Below are 21,031 nucleotides of genomic sequence, written 5' to 3'. Positions count from 1 at the left end.
CGCAATCGGCAATTTTCCACAGCCGTCGATTGTTTCGAAACTGTTGTAGTTTGAATGAAAGCTTTGGCTAATTGCATTAATTTTCCACCGCATCTATTACGCGCTCCTTTGCATGATTCGTCGTCGACGTTGGTATATTACGTCTAAAAATAAGTAAAATCGAAATGGTAAATGAAATTTGGTAAGCAGATTTCTCGAAAAGTTGCGCGTATCCTCTCGTGTTTATCGGAATCGTGAACGTATTTTTCCTACCACTGGTTTAAAACGTCACGGCTACGAGAGATTTTCTGAATGCTCGTACGTGTAGGATGTGCAACTAAAAGTATTATTTGGGACGTTCCATTGGCCGAGTATCCATCGCATCCGAGTATGGGCCACGATCCATAAACCGTGTATACGAACCGTGCACGGCACGCGTTATTTACGTTTTGAAAAATTCTAAGATGCTCCTTCGATAGCTAAAACTCGTACTGCTGTTTCAAGTTTTACTATCTTTCCATCTGTCTGTATTTTCTAGGAAACGAAAAAGCTGCAGATCCCGCGCAAACGTCCTAAAGAAAGTGTAAAAACCACAGGATATAGGAAAGTATAAAAAAAAATAGGATAATCGAAAGTTAATTAGGATTAAATAGGATAAATTTATGCTACGCAGGATACAGGAGCAGAGACTGCAATTTTTTCACCAACTCTGCTACTTTCGTTTGTTGCTCCTTTTACGTTTGCGCTCGACTTTCTCCGTTCGTTAGACGTTTTGCCACGGTATCGTGTCCAAATTAATTTCGTATGGTCCTTGAAACGCGACCATGCTCTTCTTCAGCACGATTCTTCGATTCCTCCTTCTTACGGTCTTTCGTTCTCAGCTATGCATCGAAATTCATTTTCGTATCTTGTTCGGCGCGAGAGCCCGCCGATTGCCATGTTCTGATTACTCGAGGAATCAGAGCGTCCTCCTCGCCGGCCGCAGTAGATTAAATTTTAGCAAGTCACTACCATCACCGGGTTACCGATTCATCGCAATGTTCCTGCAATTAGCCACCGGTGAATGGATTCACGGCATTCTTAAGAATTTAGCGGCGGGAAAAAACAGCAGCTTGGTAACGTCTTCGCGGATGGTGTTGCGTGGAGAACCGGCCGAGCAGAAATCTCATGAAAATTCGATATTGACGCAGGAACGTCCGCTACCGTACCATCCGTTCGCCACCGTAACACGGAACACCGTAAGCGTAATTCGTCAACGAAAATTGGTTAAACACGCGTTTGCAAAATTTCCATCGATATAGAAAATTATAATCGCAATATATGTAATAGTTAGGTCTCGTCCCTCGTACTATTAACGGTTAATATTTCTACTTGTCCACTGTACGAATTCCACTGAAATTACGCGACTATCGTGATTATAAAAAGGAATTTCAGGAATTTGCTTATTATTGTTTGGCAGTAGTCGCTGAAAGGACTACTTTATATACCGTGAAGTGGAACGCGTAATCGCTATAACGCAACTACCAGTTTCTTATAGTTTTCATTAATTTTTGTTGCACGTATACGGCGTTTTATTTGAATACTATTATTATAGTATTTGAGTACTATTAATACGCGTTATAGGTATTATATACGAAACTTTCTGAAATGTAATTACCACCGTAACGAGATAAAACCGATCGATTATATCGACCTAATTTGAAAGCAACGAAAACACCCATACCTATAGAAATTATTACGTTGCATATTTTTAGATTCGATTAAAATTTTACCGATATAAACGTAACAGTCGCGTTTCGCTATAACGCCGATGAAATTTGAAAATGTACGTTCGAAAATGTTCGTAAAATTCGTAAAAAGATCGAAAGATATTCGCGAAGCGGCCATTGACAGCGGTCTCGGCGTAATCGCTGCCGCGTCCGTCTCTGATCGTGCGTAAACTTTCGCGCATAAATAACGTTACATCTGTTGGCGGACGATCGAATCGTCGCGCGTCGCGTAGTCTACGAACGGGTCTAACGACCGGCGAGTTTACGCCGCGTGATTCACCGATCGTATCCTGTTTACGTATCTTGCAGCACGTCGATCGATTCCGGATGCGGCCTCGCGAAAGCAGCCGAGAAGTCGATACTATTCTCCTTGATGCGGCCGCGACGTAACTCGAATTCCACACGGAGAAAAGCGCGCCTCTATTGTTGGTCAATGTGCGACCGCTTGGTAGCGATGTGCTCAAGTACACCGCAAGTAGGTTCGGTTCGAACATTGACCGACTACGTTCGAACCCGCGATAAGTATCTCGAGAGAAAGGAAGCTAATAATTTCATACTAATGAATTGATTACGTCAATCTTGCAAAGCTGTGGTATGGTATGTAAATAGGAACGATTAGTACCTGAAAGAGTATCGATTCATTCTGATGTCGAAGACGATCAAGATACGTACCTGCGTGTGGATAGATCTCTACAAAGAACACCGAACAACTCTATTAAATGAATTGAATTTTGCTATTGGATTTGATTCGGATTTACGGATACGCGTTTGCGTCGAACTTGATCCCATCGCTATAGCTTAGTCGGCTACTAGCGAAATCGACACTGTCTTACGATACAGCAAGCGACAAATTGCCCCGATATCAAATAGTTTAATAACCGATACCATCTTAACGATCATCGTTCGATGAAGTTGCATCGTGCGAAAGAGAACACCCCTACTAACTGTTCCATGCATAACTGTTCTTCCGTCCAAAGACAGGAAATTTGGATTTTTCTTTTCGTTCGATCGAAATTTTAGCTCGAAACGTAAAGTACGGTGCGATTCTGACAACCTCGGTTTCGTCTTTTCCTCTGACTTTAAATTTCGAATAGTAATAAACTACTTGTCGGAATAAATAATAGATAATAAAAAACGATAATCCTCATAGGCTTTCGAAACATCGATGAAACGAAGCAACGAATCCTTTCGACTCTTTCTTTTCCGCTACTTTCTAAACATTATTATTTTCTTTAATCGTTTAACAAGTAACTCCAACCTTTCGAGGATTCTCTTAGACGACGAGTGCGGGAACCTTTTCTGTTTTCTATTTCTGTGACCGTTGAACGTACCGTAAAATGATAAAAATTTTTGGTAAAAATAATAGGGTTGCATCGATATTTAGGAGAGTCGGCCGACGAGAAAGTTATTAGGGCTTAAATATTATAACGGAGAATAACGCTTTACGGTGAAATAGAATATCTTCGCTTAACATTCACTCGTCGCGGTCGACACGCGTTACCGGCACGGCGTCACGGAAAAGAAGAACGAGGTTTCGCAGAAACGGAACGCACGAACCGCTTGAAACAATAGACCATCCATCGCATACCTCGAACGCGTCGATTGACCGCGTATTTTAAACATGCGTCCAACAATAGCACCGGTGGAAGAATGTTAATTGCAATGATACTTGCAGCGGATGCACGTAATATTGTTTTCAAGACTAGTAGTAAGCGATACCAAAGCTCATCTCCTACTAATAGCTTCCGATCGTATATACGTGTATCGTATAAACTAACTTGCTAGATAAAACTCTTCTCCGATCTTATTTTAATCTCTCCGATTTCAATTCTTCTTTATTTCATCGAACATTCGACAATGTTCTTTTCCCCGATAACGGATGTTTTCTTCCGAAGAAGGGTGACTTTACTTTCCTCTTTGTCGCACTCTCCGCTCTTATCCGTTTCTTTTCACTGGCGAAGGAAAGCGAGTTGAAAGTTGTAGCTTAAAATCCGCTATTTCGGATAATTTACGATATTTAGGAAGTCGACAAGAGATTGGCAAATTCACCGTCGTCGTCAGTTTCGCTATGCTTTATATCGAATATCGTAAATGGATAGTGTCGATAATGCGAAACGGAATAGCGACAAAGGGATCGAAGAAGCGTAGAAAACGCGTAAAACGGTTAAGAAAGTCTAGAGTCTTGAACCACCGGAGAAACGTTTCAAACGGGCGTGAATAATAATTAGCCAACAGTGTCCGGTCTACCTCCTTAGGAGCTTCGAGCGAATAAATAATTAAACGTTAACGTAAAACTCGGCGACCGTGGCATTTTTATATCCGTTATTTAAAAGCGGACGTGGAGAAAGAAGCCGGACAACGCGTACTCTTAATAGTCCTGTTACGTGTACGTTTCATTATTAAGGTTGATCGTAGTGCTTATAGGTACATGCAGTTTTAGAATTAGTCTCGTTGCGAGATAAAAGTGAAAATATTATGACACGATAGTAGTAACAGCAGTACGCTGCTGTTGGTAAATGTGCGGACACTTTGTTCCATTTCTACCAGAAACGCACGAACATTACCAAGATGCATGGAATCAATGGGAGACTGACAGCTGAAACTGATGGAAGAGCAATATATCCGATGCCTCCTCGTGCAGTCGGCCTATACGAAAGTCATTTGCTAAGTCGAAGTTAACGCTTTTTAAAGGAAAAATTTTCTATACGGGACGATAATGACAAGTAACGGTAACGTGACGAGTATTTCCTAAAATTTGCTGTCAACTATGCCATTTAGTTTATTATACCATCTATAAACTTTTACACGCTTAAATCATTTGATACGAAACCATATGAGTCGAAATTAAAACTATACCATTTATCCACGATATCCTTATTTACAGTTTGACGTTACAAGCATTTCTAGCTGTCATAAAGGAATTTTTTAAATAGGAAAGATTTCTTATTGATATTCAGGTCGAGTCCGGGTTCGTACGTTCGCGTATCTAAGGTGCGACATTTTTGTTTATCTTTCCGCGTTTTCCAAGGTGTTTCGTGGAAATGAAGCGTCCTTGGAGTTTACCGTGAAAGTCGAGTTTGGTATGAAAAGCGAGTTATCGAGCTCCGTCTCGTATCACGTCCTTATTCTATTTGCGCTGAGAATCTCGTCGATTCCGGATGCATAGGATGCAGCCGGTGAAAGTGAGTTCAGGGGCGTAGCCTTGCGACGAGAGATTAAGGAACGGCCACGTTCGAGAGAACGAGCAAGTCGAGGCGCACAAAGTCTCCGCTAGTATATTCATATATACTTTTATTCGAACGCATTTCTAGATACCTACAGATTTATTTGGCGACCTGAAAAGTTTTTCTAAAAGTAAATAATTTTTCATTCTTAATAATTATAATCTGGCATTTTCAAGTTCCAATAAAACCGTACGTACGTTCCTTTAAAATATAGAAAGTGAAATATAAGGTTGTATAAACACGTTGAATGTTTCGGTTTCTGCTCAAAGATTTCGTAAGAATAAAGTTTTCTCGCAGAGACGCGAGTATCGCGGCGGGCCAAAGAGATAAAGAGAGATTTTAATCGGAACGAATTGCTGAAAGAATATTTATCGTCGCATGACAACAATATCGGTTTTCGATAAAAGTTACACGTTGGTCTGTGCCGACGTTCCACAGATATCGTAGTTACAGTATGCAAATACTTTAATGGAATACGTCATCTGCGACTAATTTATATACAAACATATATTAAAAGCTATTATACATGAAATACGTAACATCGATACGGCTGAAAATTCATTTTCATTCGTGCATTTCTATTTCTTCCATTTTAGTTAAATTCGGAATTATGTCATCGTAGTGACAAATTTCTATCTGCTTGCATTCTACAAGACAGCCTCGAACGCATTTTATTTGTAACGTGATAAAAAATTACAGCTTGAAACAACGAGTTATCACGTCTGATTTATTATTTCGTCACTTTGCAAATACCACGGAGAAAGTAACTTTATTCCGCGTGAGATTCAGATAAATCGTTATTCGATACTTTTTCCTTTGAGTTTTGACATAAGGGATTGCCCGTTATTTTATTTCAGCCAAGTGGCTTCGATTTGATCGAGACAATGAATTTTTATAATGGTAGCGCGCCTGCGCTCAAAGTTGTTCTCGCTTCGAACATTATCCAACAGAAAGACGTCTATATTGTCTATATTGCAAAATCATAGGAGCAGATCATTTTTCAAATATATTATTCGTCGTATTAACGTCGACGTAAGATAAATCATTGGGTTAATCATATGGGTAGTTGGCTGTTCTACGTAAACGGGTAAGCATATTGGTATAGTTAGAGGAATATCAGCGAGATTGAAAACAGGCTGGAACGTTGACGTTCGAAGAACAAAGAGGCGTAAAAGAAGGACAAGAAGACTGAAATAGACGACGATGATGCAAAGGAGAAATGGCATAGGGAGAGTGAGAGTAACTTGTCCCATTGAATCGATATTAATCTCCCTCCGTATTAGGTAGCGGAACTAACGGCATTGGTATGCAAGACAGTGTGGCCAACAAAAGTGAAAAACGAGAGTAAGCGAATCCCGGTTGCCGCTGTATCGTCGAGAACAATTTCAAAATTGCACCAGCGCGAGAAAGCAAGTAGCCGGAGGTCCGCCAGTGACTCATTGTCACGGGATTCGTTAACTCGCCAGGTGGGAGGCTGGTTGGAACAGAAAATTCACGCGTAGGTGGTGAAAGTGAGTGGTTCGGTGACTTAACGAGACCGTTTTCGCCTGATGTCTGACGCGTCGGTCGCTATAAACGTGGAGAATACGAGCGATTTTATACATAAGAATGCTATCTTTTACAGTGAATATTTATTAAATTCGCACGGCTTGTCTTTTGATTAGTTTTATCACTGACAGACACGTTAGAGAACGAATTATCGCGCGAGTTAAATCATCTTTGCAAGTTACGAGTTGTATTTTCGTGGAATCAAGTACGAGTTCTATATCTGCGTACAATCGAACGATACGATTTTTACATTCTCCACTTAGTCCACTTGGTGTTCGAACTTTAACTTTTCAATCGAAATTCATAAATATTTGCATTTTGCAACTTGATACTCCGTGTTTCACGTAACTCGTGACTTGTTTGATAAATTTATGTTGGAATAATCGAGTTACAAGTATGCGCTGTATGATCTATTTCGCCAGCTGCGTGGCAATTTTATCGAGCGAACTTGAGCGCGTTCGACGCAATTGTGAAAGAAAGCATTCTTATTCCCGTAGAAAGTGCATTCTTCTTCTTCTTCCTCTTCTTCCTCTTCTTCTTCTTTTTCTTCTTCTTCTTCTTCTTCTTCTTCTTCTTCCTCTTCTTCTTCGACAGACCGGTGATCAGCTAAACGGCGGAGCTATTTTTTTTTCTTCGTCGCGCAATGACGGTGATAAACGATCCTGCTCTCGCCCGGAGAAATCTTTCGATCTATCATTCGCCTCCTTTTCTTTGATTTCCTATTCTTCGATGTTCGCGACGCTCGTATTGGGAAAGGTCGATCCTTGGTGCTTTTACGAGTTACAGTCATAATGTGTAGCATTATGACGAGACGTAAAGTGAAACGCTTCGATCCTTATCTTCCTTCCGATGATACACGCTGTTACTACAACGGTGATGGAGAATATAGTTTCATGGTCGAAAGTGTAACGACTTTCAATTTTACGTGGTAATTGGCGAGCAAGTTACAATAGGCGAGAATTTATGAAATATTCTACTAATAAGTAGCGATGGGCTTAAAGTATTGTACGTCGCAAGTATAGCGGCTGCAAAACGTATTCGCCCGTCATTTCTAGCTGGGTTCACCAATAAGTTTCTTTACTTTTCGCTAGTACGTGATATACCTGTATTTCGAGGAATATTATAATTTACATAAAGGAAAATTAAGGAAGACGGATGTGTGTGTGTGTAGATAGATAGATAGGTAGATAGATAGATAGATAATAGATTAATTTTTTTATTTATAATTTACTTTTTTTTTTTAGAAAAAAAGCAATGCTTTAACAGTAGAAACGATGGAACTTTACGACCATCTTAACAGAGATTAATCAAAAATCGCTTCTCTTAGGTATCGTTCATAGATAGTTGGAAGAGAAAACGGGTTAAAATAAATATAGGAATTCCAGCTATCGCGTATAATTCTGTATAATTTTCCTGCGATAAACGTTTAACGAAACACCCGCAAGTAGCTGGAAATCGCAGGATGACGCACTATGAATTTTAATACAACATGGTTGGAAAGAGCGAAACTGGTTAAATCGAAAGATACGAATCTTTGAAAGATACATAACTGGTAAATGTAGGAAGTTTCGCGACAAACTAATAGCATAATGTTACGACGATCGATACGTATGATCGATACATGTCAAATTACGTAAAAAGGAAATTGGTATTTTTTATATAAAAGTATTAATTGTCCGTTCTAACTTTTAATAGACGATACGAACATCTGTTTAATTTCTGTTTCTTTAATTGCGTCCATAAAAATATAAATTTGCGTAAAACCGGCAATTTCCTTCCGAGTATTGGAACTGTACGAAGCGAAGCTCGAATGTTGGATTTGATTGGGACTTATAGTTCCATGTTGAAGTTGCTGCCATCGCTACCAATAAGTAGCAAGTAAGTTCTATATCGAGATTGAAAACAATCGAAATATCAGACAATGGAAGAAAGCGTTTCAGCAAGCGTGATAAAAATTTATTAGCTATCGAGGCATTTGAGATCACGCGTGTGATTTTGTTTAGCAAACGGCTAATTGTTCCAGCTTCTTTCTCTGTTTCCTATACGATGACGCGCGTTTGTGTGTGTTACGCGTGAATTACGAATATCGTTACACAAAGGTGGCAGATTTCGTGGCCTCTCGTTTGTAGAACAAACGAAACGGGTTCTCTGATCCATCGCGTGCGATACTTTATCGGCCTGCGATTCACGCGCGACGAACTGTTAAATATCGCGTTAAACGCTTCATTTTATATCTTTCCATGGTATGTTTGAAACCCGCTTCGGTTGAAACGACTGCTTGATCCTTTGCAACAAGTACGAAGAGTAGAGATAATGGTCAATTTGTATTCTTTAAATACACTTTCGCGACTCTACGATAACGTCGACCGTGTTTCTTCTCCATATAGCTTAATGTGAATGCGAAATACATTGTTTTAAATATTTTCTATAAATCTACGATCTTTGATAGTTTTAACGTTAAATACGAGATTTGTTATCATTTATTTATGTTGGTTGCTTCGACATAAAGCTCGTGATATTTGGCATGTCAGACGACGAATTTGTTCTGTTACTTTCTCGATCGTTCTCAAATTGCACGACGTTGTGTGTGTGTGTGTGTGTGTGTGTGTGTGTGTAGAAAATAATTACGAACGCAGAAAACGTCAAACTACTTTCTACCGTTCGCGATGCCCGGATACCGTTAAACGCCGATACTAATATAACGAAAATCGAGGGGCCCCTTTCGAAAGTTCTTTCAGTCGAAAATGAATATCGGTAAACAAAGTTAAGACACGCCATTCGAAATATATTTGTTTAATTTGGCAATTTATTACATTGTTTGTTACAAGCGTGCAGATCGCGAATGTTTCGTTTCAATAAAGAGATATTAACAAATGGAACAGGTAAGACGGGAAATAAATATTTTTATAACATAATTAATTTTAATGTTCATTTCATTTTAGTGTTCTTGTCACATAATTACGAATTGTTTCGCCTTGGAATGTTCCTATAATTTTTAGCAAATTACACTTTCCAAGTTACGCATAATTGTCATAAAACAATAGTAACACAAAGCGAAAATATATTATTAAATGGCGATCGCGGTTAATCAATAGCGTAAACATAGCACTTCTTCGTCTTAGCCGATAAGTAAACTAATCGATTTTTCGTTTGCTTTTATTTCATACAGCAATTTAGTAAGTATATGACTAACGAATAAACAGGTATAAAACTTTGGAAAGAAATAAAATTTCTGACGAAATATTTGTTTATTCGAATTAATTGCAAGTTAATACCAGCGATTCTTTTAAATAACCGAGTAAAGGCCTTCGACAATCCGTGCCGATACTGTCGTCGGCTCATGCTAATTGTAAATTTATTTCCAAATGCGCGAATCCTTTCTTCGTTCGGAGTAAGAAACTTTAATTTTTGTCGTCGTCATACGTTCGATCAGAGGGAAAGTTTCAGACTTGTACTATCCAATTCCGACAAGAAATTACAAATTAGCGTTCATCGTTTGTCCACTAGTCGTCGAACGAATTTCCATTTTTCACGCTCCTAGCCGTGACCGTTGATTTACATGGCAGAACTTTATCGTGACAATTTTATTACCACTTGCAATCAGTCGCAATTTGATTTCCTTATCTTGATGGACATACCGTTGATTCGTAAGTGACAGGATGCTTCGACTAATTTAAAACAACGGTGTATGAATGTTGGTGAAACGTTTAAATCAATTTAAATCAATGAGAAATTAGAGGCCGGAGGCGATACTTATCTTAAGGCGTTTTCTTATAGAATCAATAACAAATAATAAAAGATTCACTGACAGAATATTAAAATTTGAAACGCGATTCATCGATGTATCTACTGGATTCAAATATTATAATATAAATTCAGCGAAACCTCTCTTATCCGTTCTGCATTTTAGAGACCATGTAAATGTAACGTGCAGACAGAGAAAGAACTTTTTCGGAATGTTCTGTTCGTCACCTTTAATTTCGACACGGCTTATTTAAAGTCAATTTTGTTACACCGAAGTAATAAAATAATAACCAGAATGTGGTTATTATTATTTATCGATGCAATTTTTATTTACGATCCTGTAAATTAATTGGACTGGCAATGGTAAGCAAGTGGCTGGCTATTTTCGAGCCACGACGTATACATTTTTCGAGGACGTGTATGAAGTAGAACGATGATAAATACGCGGAAGATTCTTCCTCCCTTAAAATAGTCACAACTCGAGTTCGCTGAGCCATACATCCCAGCTTTGTGTTTCGATAATTTATGCGTACATTTGCAACATTTTCCTCGTAATTTGTACGTCGGTTTGCGAACGAATCGTCCGTTTATTGGCACGCTAAACGTGTTAAAAGCGCAGCTTCTTCGGGCATTCTTCGAGGAATACGGCGCCGCTGGCGCTGATACGTCCAGGTTAAAACCGTTCTTTCAGCGATTAGCATATAGGCACACTGACACACTAAGGTCGTGTATCTACGTGCTTTCCTTTTTCTTTTTCCTTTTTCTTTTTCTTTTTTTTTTTTCTTTTTTTTTCTTTCTTACGATACTTTTGGTACCAGACAAAGTCTGAAGTAAAGAATTTTGGAGCACGCAGCGCGACCAGTTTGGCAGAGTGGAATGACAAACAGGTAACCGATCGTGAGCGAGCGGTTGGATTTGCAATAAAACTACGCTGCGTCGTGAAAATATTTGAAACTAATATTTGGCATAGGAAACCTTTTAAGAATTATTGTATTTACAGCGTCGTTCTTTTGTTCGATCATCGCGTATCGTTATTATCCTTTTAACATGCTAGACTAAAATATGCTAAAAATGGAACGTACTTTAAATTAAACGTATTCACCTTGTTTATCATCTACCTTAAATATATCTGTTTGCTTGTATCGAGACGCTGTTTCCTTTTTCCGAAGAAGTACATCGTTTAATTCGTATTCGCGTAAACGTATTCGCGTTTCCATCTACCGATCAACTATTTTACGAATAATTTGTTTGTAACAAATTTCGAATTTACGCGGTTGACCGGCATGGGTGCTGAGCAATTTATACGCTACTCTATAGTTTATATATACCAAAGAATATGTACACGTATGTATATTGGTTAACAGGTAATAATAATAATAATAACAACCTTAACGCTCATAGTCGGTATTTCTGAATAATATAAATTCCTATTGTAATTACAGGGACATTTCGGTAGAATTCGGTCACCGAAGGTGCTTAAGTTTGAAGTATGCTCTTAAGAACGTACGCCGGAGAAATATCTACAGTGGTAATGGAATATTATGGAGATGATTTAAACGGGTAAGAGAGCAAGTTCGAGAAAGGTTCGTCAATTGCGACGAACGGGTACGACTTTCACTCCATTTGAACGAGCAGTGCGCGCCACGGTGTATTATTTATTAAGGCAAAAAGTTTTGTGCTTAATGATATTTTTCGCAGATGTAAATGAATTTGTAACGTACTCGATGTTTAACGGGACGAACAGTTTGCTTGCGTTATTGCTTCGAATTAATCCGTAATTGAGAATGCAAATTAATTTCCCACTTTGATCGCAGGTGAGAACACGTTATATACGTGAAACAGGTATTTGAAGATATTACGATTGCATCGAACTAACTAATATATAAACAGCAGCGATAAACGACGTAGCCATGCATCCACCAAACGGTGCGTTACTCGCGATGTACGTTACAAAGAGACTAAAAATTCCGGAACGGATAATGAAATTCAGACGGCCAAAGACAAAAGGGACAACCTCGATAAATCTACCCTACATCTCGTACAGTGGTCCCGTCGATGCAACGGTAAGTCTTAAAAGGATTCGATCGTCGTTGTCCAATAAAGATTTATCAGCGAATTATGAATTTATTCTCTCTCTCTCTCTCTCTTTTCCCAACACTTTTATATTCACCGGACACGTACATTAGTTATCGTCGCGCGCTTCGAGTGTCAAGAATCAAGAAACAACGGAACGAACGAGTGTTTCTTTTTCTTCTCTTGCTCGTTTTGATAAAGAATTAAATAAATTTAATCGTTTCCACGCGACAGCGAAGACGACGTACGTGACGAGGTCGTCAAAATCGACAAAGATATCGGCACGGTGCGGTAGTTTGGCGGAGGCGCACGCCCACGAACCATTGTCTTCGTAATGGCGCGACGCGACGTTCGATCGAACCAGCGATCGAGCACATCCAGGTGTGTGCCCCCGTTTGCGCGTCGTCTTACATCGCGGCAAACTATCTGCCCTACGCTCTGCGAGCGTTCCGAGGATCGTGGATTCTCAGTCGAGATCACGAGGACGCGCAATCAACCGGTTGATAAACCACGCGCGCATTTTTTCCTTTGCGAGCGTGCATCGTAATTAGCGGACGGTCGGTCAGTCTCGGTCGCTATGCGCCGGGAGAAAGTTGGCTCAAGGTGAACCGTGAGAATGAAATAACGTGGCGCTCGTAGCGTTTCTGGTAGCGGACTCGCCGCTCTATTCCGCTAACTTTCTGTCTTCTTTTTTTATCGTTTCCCGAGGCGAGCCGAATTCTTCACGGAAAGAGGGTGACCGACATTTGATTAGATAAAAATCGTGAAAATTGTTGCAATTTGCTAAATTACGATTCGAATGTAACCGAGTTTATGATACGCTCGACTATCGAGAACGCTTTACGCTAACGTGCCGAGTAAAACAGTAACTGAAATAGTAACTTGAGGGTGAAAGTGAGCGTGGCAAACTATCCTTATTGAAAAACTGTTTGACCGGTTGCCGAAGGTACTATCGATGGTAGCGGATTCTATATTAGAAGAAACGTACGGCGTGTCAACGGCATAAGATAGTACCTGATCTGAAAGATGTTTTCGTTCCTCCGTACGTTAATTAGTTAGAGTAACTGATTACGTACAACACTATCTTGAAATTATTTCGAACGAACGTCTTACGTAATTAAGACAACAGTTTTACCGGATAATCGCGTCTTGACAATTTTATTAAATATAAGACGTTTTCTACGTCTATGACCGTTTTTCAACGCGATTTTCTCGACGTCCGTGTTATTGATTACAACGTTGGCGTACTACTTTTCTCGACGTTTCCTTAAAGCGATACATGGACTCCCTATGTAGGTTAATCCGTTTTTGCATAACATTATCGTTAACTTCTTAAATTCTCGTTAGATCGTCATTGATTTCTAACTATTATCAATTACTCGCGATAGCCTGCACATAATGCACGTAAAAGGATCTGCGAATTCGTGGCAGCGACGAATAGCACAGTGCGATGATAAGCGCGATGAAATTATTCTAAAGGCTGATTACGGCAGATTATCGTAGAGTATAAAACGTTTCGTAATAAAATTCCATGATTATTTAATTGGTAATTGGCAGAGAAGTTTCGAGCGATTGTAAAGATACAAAGAGAAATAAAAATTAACGGGCATAATTTCTAATTATAATATACAAAGTTATTAAAATATTTATTTGATTCTTAACAGGAGAAATGGAACGACAGTTTGAGCTTACGCGTGAGTTTGAACTTGGGCGCGGCAACTTACAAACGCGAATCAACGCGAACGGATCGGAAATGATTTCGGCGATAGGTACCCTGAGATTTTTAGGGTGCGGTGAGGACAAGCTCCTCCTCTCTCGATGTGGTTTCGGCGGTGGAAAGTATGCCAGAATTAAATCTGCGAATCGACGCTCGGAACGCTGCTCGAATTCCTACAATTCGGTGGTTCGAGGTGAGAAATCGGTCAAACGCACGGTTGGATTCGATCGGATTCGATCGGATTGTTTCACATACGAGGCACGCGGTGTCTTGGAAATTTCAATTTCTCCCTCGAAATACCCGATATACCGAATCGTTTCTAAACGATCTCTGTTCATCAGGATATGCGCTATTAACCGAACGAATCGGATATCGAAGGCGAATTTCTCTTCTTCAATATGGATGGCCTTTATTCTCGGCCGTGACCGCTCGTTGTTCGAGAGAAATTTTCTGCCCAGAAACTTTGCGAGGAAAGTAAAAGAAAATCGGAAACGGGTGCTTTCTAAGAAAGTAGATGTACGTACGTGGATGTTTGTCGCAAGCTGCTTCGCAACAGCTCAAGTTCGAGTTTCGTCTCCTCGTCTTTCGGCGATCTACATCGTCTTGGCGGCGTTACATTTACACGTCGCGTTTCGTGTCACGCAAATTTCTACGATACACGGGGAAAAACTTTTCAACGGTATATCTCGTTGCACAAAATATTGTGAAAGTAACGATACGAGCTATTACGATTACGCGCAAGATGAAGTTTGAATTTATACGAGTCGCAAGCGAACGTAATTGCAACGGAGATTTAACAAGTTTTTGTATATGGTGTAATTGGCGCACAGTCCGTTTTCCCGCACGTTTTTCCTTCCTCGTTCGAGCCAAGCGACGAGAATGCGCTTAACAGGTAGATGAAATGACTTACTCGTGTCTGAAATGGCGTTATTTGGCGTTATTTGTCCTGCATTGTTTCCTTTGATATCTTTTTTAACTTTAAACTCGTATTGTTGTAAAAGTATTCCGATCGGTCGTTCCGATCAGTGAGAAAAACGAAAGAAAGCGAAATAAACGAAATAAACGAATTACGGATTGTCTGTTAGCAGTTGTGGAAACTCGTTTCGCACGAAGCGCGAACCATCGAGACCGTGTTTTAAACGCGGCAAGAGTTTCGACTTCTTCCTTTTCCTCGACAGGTTGAATGCGAAAGAAAGATCGACCTGTCGATTTTGCGCGCCGCTATATACCTCGTACTGATAATGTCATAGCTTGCCGTTGACCGGCCGTCGAACAAGGACGAGAAAAGGGAGAGAAGGGTCGAGTATTGTTTTCTCTTTGCACCGCGTCAGTATGTTTTCCGTCGGGGTTGCGTACGCGTACAGTGGCTCACGAAACGAGAACTTTCAGAAACTTTTCATGAACGCGCAAGATCCTTGGCGATCGTAGTAACGAATAGTTTAAATATTTGGATGATCCGAATATATCCTTTCGAAGTATATGTACCTTGTACATGCTTCCGTACACATTTGCAAATTTGTCTGAAACCTTAGCGATACAACGAAAGTTTAAAAGTTTGAACCAAAGAACTTTATTCCACGTTTTTCGCTTATCTTCTCATACAGAACCGTGCTACTGCCAGCTTTTTTGTACGAAACCATTTTTACCATTTTTGTACGAAACGTTTTGAAATTTCGTTGGCACCGTAACGAAACTCGTCTATCGCGATTACATCGGCAAAGTCTGACGCATGTCAGCGGCAACGCACCTTCGTGCCGATATATTCGTCGATATGATGACGGATGATAGGCTATTTAGCCTTGCGAAAACAAAACGACAATTTACTTAACTTTTCAAATTCTGTTTGATCACGCCGTGATATTCGTTCTGTGTGCAATTTTCCAAGGAAATTACGTCGCGTCAAAAATGCGCAGATATCCGCGCATACTTTGGAGCAGTAGCGTGAACGCGCGGACGACGAGACAAGATCCGCGTGAAAGCCGAATGCGAGACTCTCGTGAATGGCTGGTGACGTCAACGCTCGTGGAAAAATTGCGCAATTTCACCGTTCCAGCCGGCGCGAAATTCGTTCGCCTGGCTTTCTTGCGGAATCGGAACCGCGACGGAGGCGGGACCCGGAGGAAGAAAAAACGCCGCGCCGGAGAGTCCGGGGAAATTAACGGGGTCGGTGTTCGGAATGCGCGTTAATTAGGATCTAATTTGCGCTCGCGATCCACAAATTCTTGTAATTTCCCCGGAGAAGACGCGCCTACTTACGCGGGAATAATATCTCGAAATTTATCGTTTGCTTTCCGATACGCTTCCGCTATTGTTGCCGTCGTAACTTTCAGCGTTATTCGCCGGTTAAACGTTTTTTGAATATTTTTTTAATATTTGTTGAATACGCGCACGTTATCGTACAAAAGTATCTCACTTATCTTGATTACGAAATTACGGATCAAAGTATCTGCGTCGCAAAGTTCGTTCTTTACGGCGGATATACGCGATATGGAAGAATATAGGCGCGTACGTTCAACCCGTAAGATAATATATCCCGCTAACGTTATTAACGGATTGCAATAATTATTGGCATTGTCGTTAATAATATGGATATGCTCGCTATGAAACGCTCGCCAGGCTCGTCTTCTACGGAAGCGATCTTCGAAGTATCGTATCTGGGTCGATCATAATCCGGATTTCGATTTAGAGTAGGTCTGTACGCATGAAACGCGTTGGAATATTAAATGTCGATTTAGGAACGACGCGCATGATGATGTCTCTTACGTAAATGGGTTATACGAATGTTTCCGCGTAGCTCCGCTTCTATTATAAACGCGTGCTAGCACTTTCCCCTCTAACGACGTCTGCTTATATCCTTTGACATTCGCCGTGATTCTCTAATACACGTTACCTTTATTCGTTTTATCGCATTTAAACGCATTTAATCAATTTACAATTTACAATTTACAATTACAATAACTCGTCCCCTGTTAGGTTATAATATAATCTGTGTTTTTTCCAAAGAGGATGTAGAGGATGTAGAGGAAATTTCTATAGACAATTTTTTATATTTTCTCAGCTAAACTTTCAGCTTTCTTTTGCCAAAAAGAAATCAAAGGTTCACTTTCTCACGTTATTTTACTAAACTAAAGTTTACTTTGCTAGAAAGTAGTAAGCTCTGGAAGATAAATTTTACGGTACGAGCGATATTATATAGCTAAACGAAAGTGCAAAATATCTACGGTGCACGATACGGTTACCTTGTAAGTGGAAACAACGCGTTGCTTATTAGAAATTAATATAAACGATTTGTTTGCTACGTGGATAGCTTTCCTGTAATATCAACGTCCGATCTCTCGCCATCATTTGCACGTTTACTCGTGTTCATTATCATCGAAACTCGAATTAGCGAGCGAAAGCCGATACGCATCTTTGGATTTCTTGCATGATGATCCACGAGAGTATGCAAAACTACGTATACGTATACAGCTTCTTGTCTAAAATCAGACAGCGACCGTGAATGTTGTTGGTTGAGAACTTTCGCTGCTATCTTGACCGTGCTCCACTTCCGGTATTCCACAAGCGGAGAAGGGAGGAGAGACGGAGAACGGCCTCCTATCGTTTAAGACAGATACGTATCGTGGAAAACTACTTTCTACGATTGGCGATAAAAATATATAAAAACATGTGTGTCACCTTTGACGATATCTCGTCGATATTTGTCGTTCGTAGTAATGCAGTTTGTTCCGATTTTGTATTCGTCGCGTACGATCATATACGACGCGATAGGATAATTCGATGATAATTCGATCGTACGCGACGAAGAGGGATTAAACTGGAGTAAGGAATTTTTATACGTATCCGAAGATGCTGTCGCGGTAAAACGTAACGAGGAATATGTGTAAATTCCGTGTATCGTAAAAAGTAGGTCGAACCGCGTGAAACTTAGATAACCAATTTTATAGGTATGAAGAAAGAGAAGGGTAAAATGTAGGAAAAGGATTTATTATTCTAGTTTTCTTCTAAATCTCGTCCGAGGGAAAAGCTATATTTGAGAATTCGTGGAAAACTTTCGCTGATATCCGGTACCTGGTGTGGACTTCCGGTATTCGCGGTAGGCAGAGCGAGACCGCGCGTCATTCTTCGTCGAATGTCGTGTGATTCAACCTCGCTCCGTTTACGTCTCATTGTAGCTCTCTCGGCCGATGATTAAGAAAAAAGAAAGTCGAGCCTACATTCTATAGACGGCGGACAAAGTATTGTCCACGAGGTTGAAAGCATAAAAAACTATCGCTGGACTATCGCTGTGAAGAATGGTTTGTTTCACGTGGCCGTAGTCAAACGAAATTTTCCAACTATCCACCCTTTCGACTTCTTCCCAGCTTTCTTCCCCAACGATATAGATAAGAGTATAGAGAGGAAGGAATTGAAATTTTTGCCGCAGGTGACGGTCCCAGCAGAGCTGGCGAGGGTTTTTGGTGAAAGCCGACGACCCCGAGAGGGGAGAGTATATAGACTGCGTTTCGTTTCTGGTGAGCTCACAACCAACTTACTCGGCGAACCCGTCGGTGTGTTTTGCCCGTCACGTTTATTAATCGACATCTCTCCGCTGCCTTTCGTTCATTTGCCCTTCCATTTCGCGAGGATCTCGTGGTCGGGCGTCGTCGCCACCGAACGAGACGAAACCAACGAGAAAATCGACGAGCTGCGACGAGAGAAACGCTCGAGTGCCAAGTGTGTGTGCCAATAGGATTATAATCAGCTGAAACTGCCGAAGGAAAAAGGTTTGTGACAACGTTTTGTGATCAGTGTTGCCCGATGGACCGATTGATACACTAGTATACATTAGTATACACGGTGGTGCGCAATCCGTGATGGTTTAGTTTCCGTTTAGTTTCCGTTTAGTTTCCGTTTAGTTTACGTTTAGTTCCCGAGCATCTTCGAAGGTGACATCCCGAAAGTCTTTTTTCGCACTACACGACCGCCGTTGGAAATCTTTCCAATCGTTTGTGTTTTTCTGTTTTCTATCATTTGGTGACTCGCGCTTTTGCCTTTCATTCGTTTCCAAGCCGGAGAAAAAGACGATCCTCTTCGATAGTTTTCGATTCTGCTCCGTCATTTCGCTAGAAAACGCTCTTCCTTTTTGCAAATAATTACGTCGGTTGCCTCTAATTAAGGATTAAGGAAACAGAGGCTTAATCTTTATCCATTACGATAAAACACGCACCTCCATTCACGCGAGCGATCGTGCAGCGATAGTTTCTCTCGTATCGTTCAATCGTTTTCTATGAAAATAGCAGGCTTCTTTTTTTTGCCAACATTCATCGAACAAAGCTGATCCCCCTTCTCCTCGTTTCTTGCCTCTTGTCCCCACTCTCTTGGTCTCGCGAACACACGTTGAAAAGGCAAAAGGGTATGTGGGGTAGCGAGTCAGTGTGTCAGCGTTCTCACGTCTCTCTTCGAGGCGTCCTTCCTTCTCCGGGTCTATGTGGAGAATAAGGCCGCGTGTAGGCAGAGAAAGATCTTCGTGCTGGATAACGAAGAGAGAAACGAAGCTGACGCTGGACGATCGCTGGAAAAGGATGGATTCTTCATTCTGAATCTCTCAGCAGCGCCGTTCAAGATTCGTACTCGATGTAACTGCATAGGAGACGAGATTCGCGATAAATGCCAATGATTTAGAGACGTAATTGAGTCCAGTGGTCGACTTTTCAGCGATGATGAAAACGTTGCTACGCGGATAAACATTCGTTTCTGTTCGAACCAATTACGCGGAAAAATTGGCTCTTAGTAAAATCAGATTTCCTGAATCGGTGTTCCCATACGTATGATTAATAGTCCCGGGAAACGGGGCTAAAACGTAAACAGTTAAACAGTTTTAACAGGGACGTTAACAGATCCTTTTACTTGCTTCTCCAAGTTTCTTTTCTTCCTTTGTTTTATCGATATATCTCTACGGAAATTATCAAAAGTCTTGCAGAGCCTTGTAAAGCCTTGTAAAACCTTGTAAAAGTTATATTGCTTAGTTTCATTTGTAGATTTTTCCGTGAAAATCAGTTCGAAGGTAGGTTGCCGCGAAGCAAGGGAATGCCCGCCACCTGTCATTCGAGTTCGATGCTGTGTAGCGATTCCGCCGCGGCAGTTGGAACGTCGCCGGATAATCGTCGTCGTGAGATCAGCAGAAATACCATCGAAAGCCTTTTGTTTCGTCCCTTTAACGAGCGAGACGAATATTCGTGAAAGTTCCTGGGCAACCGGCCGTGTTCACGTGAGATCAATTTCCCGCTTTCTGCCTCGCCTTAGCAGCAAACTATCCTTCGGAGAAAGAAACATCGGAAAACGAGAGAAAAAAAGCACATACGTGTTTAAAATGTATCTCTTTGCAATCTTTCTCGACTGTTTCTCCATTTCAACCTGTTAATCAGATCGTACGATATGTTTATCTCATCCCTCTCTTTTCCTCTCTTTTCCCTACCGAAACGACTACATCTATCCTCTGCCACACCCTTATTTTCATAAATCAAGAAAATTATTCGTCTTTCTCTAATTCGAAACGTTTGATACAAATTTTTCGTCGCCGCTAATCATAAAATGAACGTTATATAATAGGTAGAGCGTTACGTACCTACTTGGAAACGTGGTGAATTTGTTTCTCCATTTAATCGTTTCGATAGAAGACAGAGATATACTTTGATCAGTTTAACGCGCCTTTTAGTTAAAGTTGGGGTTTTAGCTGTACGCTTTTCGACCCGATATCGATTTTTTCAATGTCTCAATTACATTTGCTCGCTATTCTGCTTATTATTTCTAACGAAATACAAAACCAATCGATTCGAAAGCTGCCGTAGAAAAATTCATCTCTAGTAGAACGAGACGATTTCGTCTCGATCGAAATCTTCTCTTTTGCCAGAGATATTTCTCGATTGTTGCTTCGACGATCGAACTTGATTTACTTTCGTCGATTGTTCGCTCTTGGCGAAAATACACTCGGCTATAAA

The 21,031-nt window shown here is 40.6% G+C and overlaps 1 protein-coding gene across 15 annotated transcripts in view; it reads left to right on the top strand.

Annotated features, from left to right (window-relative positions):
- The window catches only part of LOC122572075, a 64,235-nt gene that overhangs the window by 15,132 nt on the left and 28,072 nt on the right, over nt 1–21,031 (top strand). For 5 of the 15 annotated variants that reach the window (XM_043736639.1, XM_043736640.1, XM_043736642.1 and 2 more), the window contains one exon: nt 11,707–11,824. The exons of 1 other annotated variant lie outside the window; for it this stretch is intronic. In XM_043736639.1, coding sequence (XP_043592574.1) covers nt 11,754–11,824 — 71 coding nt within the window. In that variant the 5' untranslated portion in view covers nt 11,707–11,753. Of the gene's footprint in view, nt 1–564; nt 11,629–11,706; nt 11,825–11,962; nt 12,328–18,477; nt 18,818–21,031 lie in introns of those variants that run through there. 9 more of the 15 variants (XM_043736654.1, XM_043736653.1, XM_043736649.1 and 6 more) reach the window with 9 other exon arrangements.

This window comes from Bombus pyrosoma, linkage group LG10 (genome assembly GCF_014825855.1).
Source record: "Bombus pyrosoma isolate SC7728 linkage group LG10, ASM1482585v1, whole genome shotgun sequence".
NCBI classification, from domain to species: domain Eukaryota; kingdom Metazoa; phylum Arthropoda; class Insecta; order Hymenoptera; family Apidae; genus Bombus; species Bombus pyrosoma.
Note: the sequence above shows the minus strand (reverse complement) of the source record. Positions and strands in the feature narration are given on the sequence as shown.